The 14,912-nt window shown below is 44.4% G+C and overlaps 2 protein-coding genes across 2 annotated transcripts; both read left to right on the top strand.

Annotated features, from left to right (window-relative positions):
- Positions 1 to 198: 198 nt before the first annotated feature.
- On the top strand, positions 199 to 4,797 carry slc35b1 (solute carrier family 35 member B1). The gene is made up of 9 exons (XM_029508186.1): positions 199 to 723; positions 1,375 to 1,478; positions 1,596 to 1,726; positions 1,815 to 1,845; positions 2,305 to 2,465; positions 2,596 to 2,722; positions 3,412 to 3,518; positions 3,624 to 3,777; positions 4,174 to 4,797. Exons 1-9 carry the CDS (start codon positions 599 to 601, stop codon positions 4,224 to 4,226), a joined length of 993 nt encoding a protein of 330 aa, XP_029364046.1. The 5' UTR covers positions 199 to 598; the 3' UTR covers positions 4,227 to 4,797.
- Positions 4,798 to 7,807: 3,010 nt separating this feature from the next.
- Positions 7,808 to 9,589, top strand: ndufa4a (NDUFA4 mitochondrial complex associated a). The gene is made up of 4 exons (XM_029508758.1): positions 7,808 to 7,948; positions 8,544 to 8,632; positions 8,773 to 8,833; positions 9,315 to 9,589. Exons 1-4 carry the CDS (start codon positions 7,907 to 7,909, stop codon positions 9,369 to 9,371), a joined length of 249 nt encoding a protein of 82 aa, XP_029364618.1. The 5' UTR covers positions 7,808 to 7,906; the 3' UTR covers positions 9,372 to 9,589.
- The last annotated feature ends 5,323 nt before the right edge of the window (positions 9,590 to 14,912 follow it).

The raw sequence follows: 14,912 nt of genomic DNA on the forward strand, positions 1-14,912 counted from the left end.
GTAAAACGCTAAAAATCCGTTTTCACTAAAAAGTGTCACATCTTTAATTCCGTTTTTTCACGCTGAGCCAACGCGGTTACAGCGAACGCACCGTGATGCTTTTAAGTTCTCTGCTGAAGTCGCGTAATTAAATCTATCGGCTCAGGCCCGGCTGTGGAAACAACTTGGGTCCTTTTTCGCACAAAAAGCTACAATTTTCTGACGCGCCCGGTTTTTGTTTTAAGAACAGATTTTGATTTCCGAATGAAAACAGCGACTGGGCTCACCTGTGCAGGCTGGAAGCGGCCGATGCTTCATCTGTACCGGAGCAGGTAGCTCGGATCAGCCGGGGAGTCCGGAGGCACCTGAAGGCATCAAAAATAAATAAAACAAACAATGAGTTGAAATCCGCCGATAATTCAGAATAAACAAACAGCGTGGACCTAAAATAAAATAAAAATAAAACAACAACAACAACAACAAAAAGTTTGGTTGAAATAACATAAAATAGAAAACAAAGACTCCAGCAGCTCGTCAAGCGGCTATAGTGGAGCGGGACGTCGGTTCGAGGGGGCCGGGGTCGGTGTCTGTCGGCATACCGGGGCCGCTGGAGGACGGCATGGCTGCGGAGAAGGGAGCCGGGAAAGCCGCCTCTCTGTGGGACAACATGCGGATACGGTTCACCGTCTGCTTCATCGGAGTCTTTGTCTGTTATTTTTATTACGGGATACTCCAAGAAACCATGTGAGTCACCGTCCGTCTGCTGCAAAAGGAAAATTATACTTTTAGTTTTATTTTACTGGAGTTTGGTGATTTAAAATGAAGTGATCCCCCTTTTTTTTTTTTAAATGTTAAAATAAACTCATTTCTGGGATAAACACAGTGATGATGATGGCTGAGGGTTAGGCCGGTATGTGCTGCTTTGGATGGCTCATATCTGGTTTCAAAATGTCTCCATCGTTATTCCAGCCTGATGATTTAAATATAGAGCTGACAGTAACAGTCTGCATGTAATGTTTGTCTTCTTTATTATCCCATGTTATGTGTGTGTATATATGTACAGATTTTTCTTCCATCATGTTTAATATTCTTATGATCACTTCTTTTATTCTATCCATCTGTGTTTTTAATCTCTTTGTGTGTAAATACCGTATTTATTTGCTGCGAATATCCTTTTTAAAAGTTGTTTCTGAAGACACTTTATTTTTGTCATTGCTGCTGTAAATTGGAGCTCCCTGGCAGCACAAGAATTTCCTTTGGGATTAACAAAGTTTGATCTTCTCTTAGTTCAGTTAGTATTTAATCTGCTGAGGCCTCTGCTTTATGAATGGCCTTTTGTCAGTTTCTGAGTCACTGTCTACCGTCTGACTCTGTTGTCGTCTTGTATTTCTTCAGCACTCGAGGGGATTATGGTCAGGGAGACAAGAAGGAGAGGTTCAGCTTTGCCCGGACATTGGTCTTCGTCCAGTGTATTATCAACGCTCTGTTTGCTAAAATCTGTGAGTGTGACAGGAAAATAATCCAAAATATAAGTTTACAACTTCACTGCTGCAGAAATATCACGTTGTTGGTGCTGTAAAGAAAAAAAAACACACCTTTCTCCTTTATATCATCAGTGATCCAGTTTTTTGAGTCGTCAAAACCGGATCACACAAAGAGCTGGCTCTATGGCCTGTGTTCGCTCTCGTACCTGGGAGCCATGGTGTCCAGTAACTCTGCCCTCCAGTATGTCAACTACCCCACACAGGTGAGGCGGGGCAGTCAGACGGCTGCTTTGTGTCATTATTTACTGCTGCTTGCGCTTAAATCATTAAACCGATCGTTTTCTGTTTTAGGTGTTGGGAAAATCCTGCAAGCCCATACCAGGTAAATGTGATAATATAGTCTTCTCTTGCTCAAGATGCAATCTTCTGTCAGCTACAAACCTACACCGTGCGCCGTTTGTAGAAAATAAATGGAAGTCCAGAGATAAAGATCGTCTTGTGTTCACATTTGAAATTCACTTGCCATCAGTCAGTGTTTGAGAAGTTTCAAGCTTCTCTTCTGTGCTGCGTCACTCACATGTTGTGTGATTTTATATTTTCTATATATTCGTATGTTCCCCGTGTGTATTTTGTATTTGACAAAGAGAGCTGATCTGGAACAAACTCCTTTGAGACGTGTGGCAGCTTGTTATCTTCACACACACACACACATTTCTTACATCATCCATATGGTCCGCTCTCAGGCGTGAAGGCCTGATACTGGATCCTATCTAAAATGTTACAGTGGTTTGTGTGTTCTAAAGGGATCCATCAGGATGACGATGTTGTTGTGTCCTCCCAGTGATGATACTCGGCGTGACAATACTGAAGAAGAGGTACCCGATGGCGAAGTATCTGTGTGTCCTGCTGATTGTGAGCGGTGTCGCCTTGTTCCTCTACAAACCCAACAAGAGCTCCTCTGTTGCTGATGATCACGTTTTCGGCTTTGGGGAGATTCTCCTGGTGAGATCGATAACAAATCTTCTCCTCCCTGTTCTCATATGTTGATCTATCCGCGTCTCCTTGCTGTTTCCGTGGTTACTGCGGCCATTTCCATATTTCTCTCATGGCCCGGTGGTGTGTCTCGTTGTAGCTGGTCTCCCTGACGTTGGACGGTTTGACCGGCGTGGCCCAGGACCACATGAGGGCCCGCTTCCAGACCAGCGCCAACCACATGATGCTGAACATCAACATGTGGTCCACTCTGGTGCTGGGATCAGGTGAGTCAACCCTGCATTGTGTTCGGATGTTTCAGTGGCTGGTCCGACAAGAGGCTGATGATCTGGATAGCTTTGGTGTGTTCAGTACAGCAAAGTGAACCAAAACTGCTGAAATGATTCTTAAAGGAGGCTGAAAACAAACATGACCTTTTCACTGATGGCCTCTCTGATATTGATGTGTTTCATAAGTGAAGTCAAAATGGCATTACGATCTTATTCAGGTAGAATAATATCGATGAGGGCCTGGTACAGATCGGCAGTCAGTCACAGAAATATAGAAACATTTGGCCATTCAGACACGTTCACAGGCCGCTCTATAATAAGAAATCAAATATTTGTCTTTCGTGAACATCAGATTAATTCCAGGCTCCATTAAAATGACTTCAGACGTCTTCGGTTTACACACAACCAGATTCAAAGCTGCTACCTGTAGTAGAAATCTGCCTCCTGAGATACAGAAGCAGTCTTATTCCTCCACTCCATGGATCGGTGACACCCCCACGCTACGCCACGGCTTCAGCTGTTCCTGCAGTAAACCGCTTGGTGGTGCCACATGTCCACGTTGTGAACACTGATCTTTTTTGTCAGTGACAAGGGCGAAGTGACTAAAGCAGCAAATGTGACTTCCATATCAAACAGTGAGGTTTGTTTTAGTTTTCTGTTGTCGTTTCCTCCCTCTCTGCTCTCAGCCGTGTTGTGGACGGGGGAAGTGTGGGAGTTCCTGAGCTTTACTGAACGCCATCCCAGCATCTTGTACGACATCCTTCTGTTTGGACTGACCAGCGCCTTAGGCCAGGTGGGTGTACATTTATTAAACAGTGGGGAGCGTTGTGAGAGGAAATACAGTCCAGTACTTCAACCGTATCTGTTCACACTCTTCGTTTTCTTACCTGTCCACCAGACCTTCATCTTCATGACGGTTGTGTACTTTGGGCCACTGACCTGCTCTATCGTCACCACCACCAGGAAGTTCTTCACGATCCTCGGCTCTGTTATTCTTTTTGGTAACCGCATGAGCTCAATGCAGTGGGTTGGCACCATCCTGGTTTTCGTTGGTAAGAATGAGTTCTCTTTCTTCTTGCCTTCACTCGGAGGCGTCACATTTTTCTTGTGAATGGGTCGTGTCGCTGTAAAATGGGTAACAGATTATCAGGCTATGAAACGCTTGCCAGAACACGGATGAAACATCAACAGCTGCAGCATGAGACAGTAACTGCATGTGTTTCCTCGAACAAACAATTATGTCTAACTTGGGAATACTTAAGCTTCCCACGCAAACCATACGGTTGACTGGTAAATTATGCAGTGAGAGTAAAAGCATTTGGGAGGCAGTAAATTAAAACTGTTAGACTGTTCATATTTTTTTTATGGTTCATTGTGTTTGTTTAGCAGCTGGAGTTTTTTGTTGCTCAATGTCTAAATGTGTACATTCTTTGGTTTTCCCTCTGTAGGTCTTGGACTGGATGCTAAATTTGGAAAAAGTCCCAAGAAGACCACGCACTAAAACATCGGGAGCCAAGAGACAGACTGAAACGCTGCACTTTCTAGCCAGTATCTAATTTTCATAAGACATCCTGTCCAGGCATACTGTACGTGCCTACGATTTGTTCAAATACAGTCAGAAGTCACCGCAGTTCAAGTCCAGCTTCTGTTGTGTTCTGTTGATAAACTGGAGAGAAACTCTAACCAGGGATCAAACTCGAAACAACTGAATGGTGTATGTTGACAAATCTGTATTTTTTCTGAACTTAAGATGCACATTTGACTCATGAACATACCAACAAGCACGGCCTAGTTTACAAAATGTGGCTTGAATATGTGTTATGGTCAAATATGTGCTGTATGTCTTGGCAAATGTAGAGCCGAATATCATGTCAGTTATAAAATATAGACAGTTGTGAGTAGTCTGTTGTGTTATGTCCAATCCTCCAATTGAATTGTCTTATTTTGTACAAGTTTGAAAATAACTTGCCATAAAAGGGAAATTGCGATATTTCGTGGTGATTTTCTTTTTATTTCACAGACTTCCAGAAAAATAAAAAAGTAGCTTATACAATATTTAATTGTGTTGGTTTTAAAAGTCCCATTCTAGCCGGCTGGTGGTTGAAAGTAACCATGTACATTTATTCTAATACTGAACTTCAGTGCAATTTTGACTCCCACGTTCTTAAGCTGAATGTTTAACTTCATTCTTCGACGCTTGTTAGTCCACATTTGTTTGACACTGTGAGGGGCTGGTTGCAATACAGATGCACACTGTTACCATAATATAATTATGTATACATTCGGCTGGCTGCATATGAAGTAATTAAAATATTAGCACAAAAAATACTGTAAATATGCATTATGTCTATAAATAATAGGTCATATTTTGATGCCACTTGCAAGCCTATTAGAATACTTCGGTGTGGGGATGATGCTTTCACTGAAGCAGATTAGCTTTATAGTAAGTTTTAAATGCACCAAAGCACATCAGATTTCTAAAAGACAATATTTGGCTAAGTGTGCGAAATTTGCACCATTTTAAAAAAAATAATCTAATGTTGACCTTCCTTCTTTAGAGAGACAAATTAGAAAGTGAACACATATCTGAGACATGAAACAGTTTGGATTTCTTGAAAAAAAGAAATGTTTTCTTCCTTTTCTGAAGGAAATGGCGCCATCTGCTGCCACATTCAACCTCAAACAGTCCAGTTTGTTTACATTCATCATGTCACTCACATTTCAACAGCTAGAATTACACAAGAGCAGCACCGCTCACTCAAAAGGACCACCTGACAGCCATCCAAAGTATAAAACAGGATACACACACTAGGCCTCAACATTATGACCACCTGGTTAATAAAGTGTATGCAGAGATGCTGCTAGGCAGGCAAATGCTTGGGACCCCAGGCCAGAAGAGGGCCCCCAAGGCCTGACCAACTCTGAATCAATACAGAGCAGTGACAATGTGGAGAGTTTGCAATGACAGTGGTTGGCCGAGGCAGAACTCCCTAAAGGCCTCCCCTCCTCCAGTGCACCTGATGTAGACAAACAAATAAGAGTGGGTCTATCAGACTGAGCAGAAGTTATCAGACTGGCAGTCACAAATGAAAGAAGAAAAAAAAAACAAAAAAAGAGACCCCAAGATAAAGTGCAGACAATACAGAAGCTCTTTTAGCTCAGAGCAGCTCGGTCCTGCTATCAACCTCTCTACTCAGTTAGCAGGCTGAAAGTAAAAACAGCTAGCTTGGACAATATTCAAATTAAAGCTGTGTCCAGCCAATCTTAACTGTCGGGCTAAGATTGATAAGTTATAGAATTTATAGGCAAGGTATTTGGATAACGAACTTCTAAGGTGCCAAGTGGTGTATACTTTATTCTATTTTCCACATCTGTCAAGTGCTTTATGCTTCTGAAACTGCTTCAGCACATCATTTAACCGTCTGTATTAGAGCCATGTTAAGTCATATCGCCCCGTATAATGAAATGAAAACTGTAAATAACGAAGTAAAAGTAGAAGCACTGTGAAAGCTGTGTCCAAAACAATCCAAAAGTGCATCTGAGGAATTTAATGCTGTATTTAACATCAAGGCGTTTTAGGTTGACACTATTAGCGTGTTACTGTTATAATAAATTTTGGAATATCCTTCCTGCAAATTTTTAAAGTTTGTCTTTTCACTTTGAAAATATATTAATGTGCACTACTGAAGAGAAGTTTCCTTTTCACGTTTTTTGTTAGTGTCAGATTATTCATTATCTAAGGGCGATGGAGGCTGGTCGGTGAGGGGCCCTGTCAGTTTTTGCCTCGGGCCCCAAGAGACTCTCGAATCGCCTCGTCCACCTTTGGCCTCCAGAACAGCATTGACCCTTTGAGGCATGGACTCCACCAGGCCCCTGAAGGTCTCCTGGGGTATCTGGTACCAAAAGGTGAGCAGCAGATCCTTTAGGTCCTGCAGGCTTCGAGGTGGAGCTTCCATGGAGCGGACCTGCTTGTCCAGCACATTCCACAGATCCTCCATCGGATTCAGATCAGGAGAATTTGGGGGCCAAGTCAACACCTCCAGCTCGTTGCTGTGCTCCTCAAACCATTCCTGGACTACCTTTGCGGTGTGGCAGGGAGCGTTATCCTGCTGGAACAGGCCTCTGTCGTTAGGAAAGGCCGTTTCCATGAAGGAGTGTACGTGGTCCGCCACGATGGACAGGTAGGTGTTGGGGGTCAAGGTGCCGTCCACATGGAGGGCAGGACCGAGGGACTCCCAGCAGAACATCGCCCACAGCATCATGCTGCCGGCACCAGTCTTCCTCCTTCCCACGGCACAGCCGGAGGCCATGTCCTCCTCCCAGTAGGACTCGTTGGACCACACCACCTTCTTCCACCTCTCCTCGGTCCAGCCCCGGTGCTCCGCCGCCCACTGCAGCCGCTTGTGCCGCTGCTCCGGGGTCAGCTTCAGCGCCTTCACCGGCCTGCGGCAGCGCAGCCCCATCCGCAGCAGGCTCCGGTGCACCGTGTACAGCGACACTTTCCTCTCGGAGCCGGCGTTCACCTTTTCGGCGATTTCAGCCACCGTGGCCTTCCTGTTGGACTCCACCATGCGGGCCAGCCGCCGCTCCCCGCGGGCGTCGATGAGCCTCGGCCGGCCGTGACCCTGCCGCCGGTTCACCGGGTCTCCCTCCTTGGACCACTTCTGATAGATGCTGACCACCGCGGCCCGGGAGCAGCCGACCAGAGCCGCCGTCTTGGTGATGCTGTGCCCCAGCCGCCTCGACATCACTATCCGGCCTTTGTCGAAGTCGCTCACATCTTTCCCTTTTCCCATTTTCCCCGCTCCGGATAAACATGGAGCACAAAATGGCTACTTTCTGTTTAGCAGCTATTACACCTCCTCTATGGGTGTCTCCGGTTTTTCCTGAATGAAATACCGTGTGGAAATAAATCAACACAGCCAGGTATGAAGAAAAACAACTAAAACCCTGCATTTACACGAATTTACAGTATTCTTACTGTTTTATATTTACCATAACACATAATGACGATATATTCCGCCTGCTTTAAATCAGGCAGTATGCGGAGCAGCCTCTTCGTGCTCTCTCGGCCTTTCTTCCGCTCTCAGAATAAATTCAGAACCGTTTTGGCAAGACTGTCGGTAATCCGTTTATTTCTGTACAATCTGCGTTAAATCTGCTCTCACCGACGTTGAAAAAATGCTCGCCACAGTCCGCAAACAGCTAAGGAGCCACCCGGCTGTAAGTATAACCTGATTACACCCAATAAAATTTCAGTTTAGAGGGATTTTTTTGAGGCTAACTCGGGACCTCTTGGGAATATTTATGGTGGCTAACTCGTTAGCCATGCTAACAGATGTTAGCTCACGCTGTGACTTGACCGCGCTGACTTTGAGAAACTTTGAGAAACTACACGGAGATGCTTCACTATTACTTTAAATCAGAACCAAGTTTTAATTAAAATTCATTTATGGATTTATATCAGCGGTTTGACTTTTTGGGGAGTTGAAAGTCTGGAGTCTGATCAGGTCACAGTTTGACAGCTGGAGATCATGCGAGCTGGAAACTGTAGTTACGAGCTGCTAGCTAGCGTTAGCAATTAGTCGAAGAGTCACAATGAAGCCACTGGGGAATCTGTAAACTGGATTTAAGTGATTAAAGGTGGTGAAAGGAACAAAAAAAATGTAAATACAGCCGCAGCTGACTTTAAAGATATAACCCTTTGAGTTTCTGTTTGCAGCCAGCGTTGTGTTTTAAGGATAAACAGTGACCCAGCTGACTGGGTGTGTTCACTGGTGCGGTTGTTGTATTTCTCACTCCTCTCTGTCATTTCCAGCTGATCCCTCTCTTCATCTTTATCGGTGGAGGAGTAACGATGTCCATGATGTACCTCGGTCGTCTGGCCTTGAAAAACCCTGATGTTTGGTAATGTTCCAGCTCTGTTTTTCCCAATTTGAGTCATTTAAATGTGAGGAAAGTTTTTAAGGGGTTTTAACAGTTCAGGTGATGTATGTAAATATTTCCCTATGAAAGTCTTTAATCTCTAACTACTTTCTCCTCTTCAGCTGGGATCGCAAGAACAACCCAGAGCCTTGGAACAAACTGGGCCCAAATGATCAGTACAAGGTGTGTGTGTGTGTGTGTGTGTGTGTCTTTGTCTTTCTGTGTAACAGGTGTGGTGTCACAGCTTTAATTTGCACTGTTTTCTGTGCTGAAGTTGTCACCGAAGGTGTGTAGGTGGTTATGTTCAGGGATTATCGTATGGATCTCTGCCAGACTTCACTGTCGCTGAGCTATAGATTATTCAGTCAATTGGATTAATCAAATTACTTAATCTGGTTAATGCTGTCTTGTAGTAACAAATCTGATGAAGTCATTAACTTGTCAGACTTGATCGAATGAAACAAAGAAGATTAGCAGCTGCATTCAGAGAAGTATCTTCACTGTATCATGAGAAGATTTGAATAAATAATTTTTTAAAAATGAATGTTTGCTACACGAAGGGGAAACTGCAGCATTGAGCTGTGCTAAGTCACCTTAACTCACTCTTTACTGTAAAGGCAATCTGTGTTTGCATAGGAGATAAAATTTTTTTGTGTATTCTCAGCTTTTCACAGTCAACATGGACTACAGCAAACTGGAGAAGAATCGTCCCGACTTCTAAAGATCAAATCTGCTGGACCAAAAGCACAAAGACGAGCTGATCCGCACAGCACTGTGTTAAGATTTTCATCAGAAAACTGAGGGATGCAGAGGCTAAACCCGCACAATGAGTCATATTTAAGTTCCTCGTTACATCCCATTGGCATGATGAAACCTTGTTTCTTATGTCTCATTTTCTGTCTCTGAATAAAGTGATTAAGTCTTTTCTCCCAACAGAAAGAACCAGTTTCATTTGTTGTGCTTTTATCTTTGAGCGCTTTGTCTTCCATGTCCATGATGGTGAGTTATGTTGCCACTTTCAGAAGCATGTCATGTTTGCATTGCCACTCAGACCACCTTCCATAGCCTGTTTACAGCTGTGTCGATATTTCACCTTTGCTTTCACCTCATTTCACTTTCCTCCTGCTGTAACACACAGCTGCTGGTGAATTATGTGCTGCACTACTTCTGGCTGTTTTCCAGAGCTTTATCAGTACAGAGGGAGCAGATTTTGACCTGGTCACATTTGAGCACTGAGCTCCCTCTGGTGGATGCTGTAACAGTCCAGACGTTGCTGTTACAGATAAAACTGGAGTATTTAGTCCAGGTGAGGAGTTCTGCCAGCTGCCCAGAGCTACTTCTCCAAACTTACTGAAAGCACTATATTCATGGGCTCTAAAGAGAAAAGTGAGATAAATAATGTCTCTTCATGCAAAGGTGTACTTTGTTTAAAGTAATAAGATGTTCCTGAGCAACACGGAGCAGCAGAAACAGGACTGTGATGGGACATTCGGAGGTGTTTCTCCTTATAGAATGCCATCGCTCTCAGCCAGATGAATTTGTAAATGTCAACAGGTCGTGCTTTTCCATCTGCAGCTTGGAGAAATGCGACAGGGATGAGCAGCCAACGCAAAGAAGAAAATGTCAAGGAGACCTTCATATTTGAATAGAAGCCCACGTCTAAAACTTCACCCAACCTCGTCATGGCTCGAACGCTCTGCTTGCGTGTCTGTTTTTTTTGTTTTGTTTTTTTCTCACATGGGTAAATGAAAATCAACTCCTGGCACAGCATGTAACTGCGCTTAATTTTGAAACATTTAAATTGCTCACCTTTTGGACTCAGAGTACTGCTGCCCCCTCAAATAATCACTATCATCTCGATTAAGTCCCTGAAAATGAAAATAACACAGAATGCTTTCATTTTCTTGAGCGCCTTCATTTGTTTATGTAACCTGTGATCTTCAGTTTGATGGAAGCAAAATGAAAGCAAGTGGCTTCCCGTGGCTGCAGAGAAATACTGGTTGATGAAACAGTCTAAAAACAACAACAGTCTGATGCTGCCATCAGAGTCGGGTTTTTTGTTTTCTAAGTGCTGAATAAATGATTTCTACCTACCAAATGAATTTTGCTATTTCCAAAATGATCAGTTGAGCTTCAGCTGAATTTAATATGTAAACATAAGAGCTGATCTACTTGTGATAAAGAAACTGTCTTGAAAACTGTCCTTCAGCATCTGCACGGTACAGAATGTCTCTAGTAAACAGCTTTTGATATTTTCTTAAATATGTTTACTTTTTTTTTTTTTGCCTTAATGACTCTGCAAGACAACATTGCTACAAGAGGAGACTAAATACTTTTAAATTTTTTGTTGTCCAGTTGATGATCATTCTTAGGCATCCGAGAATAAAATACCTTAAAAACAGCTTTATTCTGTTTTACAGTTAAAGATGTTGACTCTGGATCATTGTTATGACAAAATACAGAGAAAGTTGATATTCCGTCCCTGTCTGATGTTTTGTTGCTTGACATTAAAGCTCTGGTGCTTCTGTCCAGTCCATTATCACCGACTGCGGAGCTTCAGATAACAGAGTCAACACTGAGGGTCGGTTTGACGGACAGCTGCAGAGTTCAGAGTCCAAACGGCTTCATCGAAGCGAGTTCTCCCACGGGGCCGTCTGAACACAACTGTAGAGCCAACCTGACCTCCTGCTCCCGACCCCTGACGCCTCTGTCGAACCCGGCTCTTTTTCTGCCACGCAGCAAAGGTAATATTGAAAAAATAATGAGCGGAAAATATTGTGGGCCAAAGGCACGAGGTGATTGCTGCTGCATCAAATTGTCTTCCAAAGGTCACGACAAAGGTCGGGGAGTCCAGAGAGGGAGGCGGGCGAATTCAGACTAACAAAGCACCTTCATATATCTGTGAGAGAGAGAGCGATGATGAAAACACCTGATACACCTGTGTCATCCCAATTACCACGTTGTATTGTTCAGTATGGCTGATGTGATTTCATATTCACATGCAACGAGGAGGAAATGCAAATAAAGCTTATTATGCAACACTGACAGCAGCTTGATGATTATCCAGAACGCACCAAAGAACATTTTGTAATTCGCAAAAAGCGTCGGCGCTTAGATGTTACGTTTTGGGAATTTTAACCACAATTGGAGAGTTTCATGTTTTTAAAGTCTTCTTCTTGATATCATTCATGTTTTTTTTTAGATGTTTGGTGTTTGAGAAAACAGAATTAAAACATTCCATGCAATAGTTTTTGACGTGTTTATTTCTATAAGATGTGTTTTAAGAACTAAAGACCATTTAAAGGTACATTTAAATTTCCCCTCTGGTCCTTCTCGTTGACGCTGGAGGCCCCAGATGGGCGTGGCTTAGGGCGGTGACTGCTTCGCTGTGACATCACCAAGTTACAGAAGTCCTGATGGATCATTTTAAGGATCAGCTTTAGAATAGAGGCTGTGAGCATTTCTCTGTGGATGGAGCACTTTGAGACTTTCACAGCATGAATATAAACCCTGTATCTGATTTATATCACCTTTTATACCACAAGGGGACAAACACGCTGCAATAGATGCCACAACTCTAACCTAAACAGAAACAAAGCTTCTTATCAGGTTATCACCTTCCCGGGGCTGTTTGTCAGTTTTATCTCTGTCATTTCACCACGATGCCTCTTATCACCAGGCATGACAACACTGTGTCACCTTATCAGATCATTAACACACTTTAATATGAAATCTTTCAACTGAACTCAGCAAAACTCGTCTGCTGCCCGTAAATACAGATATCTTTCATCCACATTTATCTGTGTCAGTATTGTCCCTGCACTGCCTCAGTTAACTCTGAATTACCTCCGTATTTTCAGAATGCTCTGTATTCTCAGTCCAACACAAAAACAGACACGCATGTACAGGCCCATTACCGGGGAAATACACTGCTTTCCCCTGCTGCTGTGAACTTCGCTGAGTAATGAGTGAAAGCCCTTTTGCCTCTGATTCTCACGGAGAGAGCGCCTCTTATTTCTCACCATTTGCTGCTCGGCTTTGAGCTGCTCTCGTCTCTTCGTGCTGTGTTTCACCCCAGATTTGTCCTTTGTTTTTCCTCCTTCCTCCTCTTTCAAGAGTTTTACTTCCCAGATACATGGACACGCACACACACACACACGCCGCCAGCGGCAGAGGAGGCTTGTGGAGGAAGTTTTATTCCAACCAGACCACATTGATCCTTGAGCTTGCTCACTCAGGATGACAAAGTGCCATTTTCAGCAGATGCACAAAAAGGTCAGGGTTGTCGATGTATTTTTGCATGAGGGATTGAGTGAGAAAGCTGCAATTTAACAGCCGGTACAACAGGAATTAATCATGGCCGATATCTCAGGGACAGAGCCGGTGCCAGCTCTGCTGTTTCAAAGAAGGCATCACTCACTTTGGGAGCCAATTCAGAGCCGGACGGTTACAGACTGCCTCATAAAGGTTTCATCCCCGAAACAACCGGCGTGCCCTTGAGCAAGACAGGACAGACTGTCAGCCTGTAAAGAGCAACATCAGTGTGATAACTGTCTGCACTGTCTGACATGAAGGCTGTGAATTAAAACTATCATCACATCCAAACTCCCAGAATCCATCTGTGTTTTCATTTTTTTTGCCTTTCTGCATCCACGGCAACATTACACAACCACAGACACACAAACACAGAAGTAACATCACATCCAAGTTCCCATCATCCATCTGTGTTTTCATTTTTTTTTTTGCCTTTCTGCATCCACTGCAGGAAAGCAGGTCAAAATTTAAATAGCTGAAAATAGAACATCTGGCTGGGCCTTGTCAGTCAGCTCTGTGTAATGAAATATGGAAATTGGGGCGCTCTTCAAAGAGATCCGGGCCTCTCGGAGCCGTCCTGGGTCTCCGGCAGGCCCCCCGGAGCCCCCCCGGAGCCCCGCCCCGCCCCCCCCGCACCGGGTCGGGCCGTCCGCCGCTGCCAGCTCGTTAGCGCTCCGGCCCGGTGGAGCCGGCAGCTGGCGTCCTCACTTCAAACCGGATCCAGACCCGGAGAGACCCGGACCGACCCGCCCGGTGGACCGCCTGCCAGCAGCTGATCACCGGCACGGTGAGTCCGTCCGCTACACAACCACAGACACACAAACACACTGACTGCACAACCACAGACACACAAACACAGGGACTGCACAACCACAGACACACAAACACACTGACTGCACAACCACAGACACACAAACACAGGGACTGCACAACCAGAGACACACAAACACAGGGACTACACAACCACAGACACACAAACACAGTGACTGCACAACAAGAGACACACAAACACAGGGACTACACAACCACAGACACACAAACACAGTGACTGCACAACCAGAGACACACAAACACAGGGACTGCACAACCAGAGACACACAAACACAGTGACTACACAAACACAGGGACTACACAACCACAGACACACAAACACAGTGACTGCACAACCAGAGACACACAAACACAGTGACTACACAAACACAGTGACTACACAACCACAGACACACAAACACAGGGACTGCACAACCAGAGACACACAAACACAGTGACTGCACAACCAGAGACACACAAACACAGGGACTACACAACCACAGACACACAAACACAGTGACTGCACAACCAGAGACACACAAACACAGGGACTACACAACCACAGACACACAAACACAGTGACTACACAACCACAGACACACAAACACAGTGACTACACAACCACAGACACACAAACACAGGGACTGCACAACCAGAGACACACAAACACAGTGACTGCACAACCAGAGACACACAAACACAGGGACTACACAACCACAGACACACAAACACAGGGACTATGTACTGCACAACCACAGACACACAAACACAGGGACTATGTACTGCACAACCAGAGACACACAAACACAGGGACTGCACAACCAGAGACACACAAACACGGTGACTATGTACTGCACAATCACAGTCACACAAACACAGGGACTACACAACCACAGACACACAAACACAGGGACTGCACAACCACAGTCACACAAACACAGGGACTATGTACTGCACAACCACAGACACACAAACACAGGGACTACACAACCACAGACACACAAACACAGGGACTGCAAAACCACAGACACACAAACACAGGCACTATGTACTGCACAAAAACAGACACACAAACACAGGGACAATGTACTGCACAACCACAGACACACAAACACACACAAACCGTCTTCTCTCACGC

This window comes from Echeneis naucrates, chromosome 8 (genome assembly GCF_900963305.1).
Source record: "Echeneis naucrates chromosome 8, fEcheNa1.1, whole genome shotgun sequence".
NCBI classification, from domain to species: Eukaryota; Metazoa; Chordata; class Actinopteri; order Carangiformes; family Echeneidae; genus Echeneis; species Echeneis naucrates.

Bases quoted from the DNA above. Each gene is read 5' to 3' on its own strand.
- slc35b1 (XM_029508186.1), top strand. From the start codon at position 599: ATGGCTGCGGAGAAGGGAGCCGGGAAAGCCGCCTCTCTGTGGGACAAC. The intron at 1,479-1,595 runs GTGAGTGTGACA...TTATATCATCAG, and splicing joins CGCTCTGTTTGCTAAAATCT to TGATCCAGTTTTTTGAGTCG. The intron at 2,723-3,411 runs GTGAGTCAACCC...CTCTGCTCTCAG, and splicing joins CACTCTGGTGCTGGGATCAG to CCGTGTTGTGGACGGGGGAA.
- ndufa4a (XM_029508758.1), top strand. From the start codon at position 7,907: ATGCTCGCCACAGTCCGCAAACAGCTAAGGAGCCACCCGGCT. The intron at 7,949-8,543 runs GTAAGTATAACC...TGTCATTTCCAG, and splicing joins AGCTAAGGAGCCACCCGGCT to CTGATCCCTCTCTTCATCTT. The intron at 8,834-9,314 runs GTGTGTGTGTGT...GTGTATTCTCAG, and splicing joins GCCCAAATGATCAGTACAAG to CTTTTCACAGTCAACATGGA.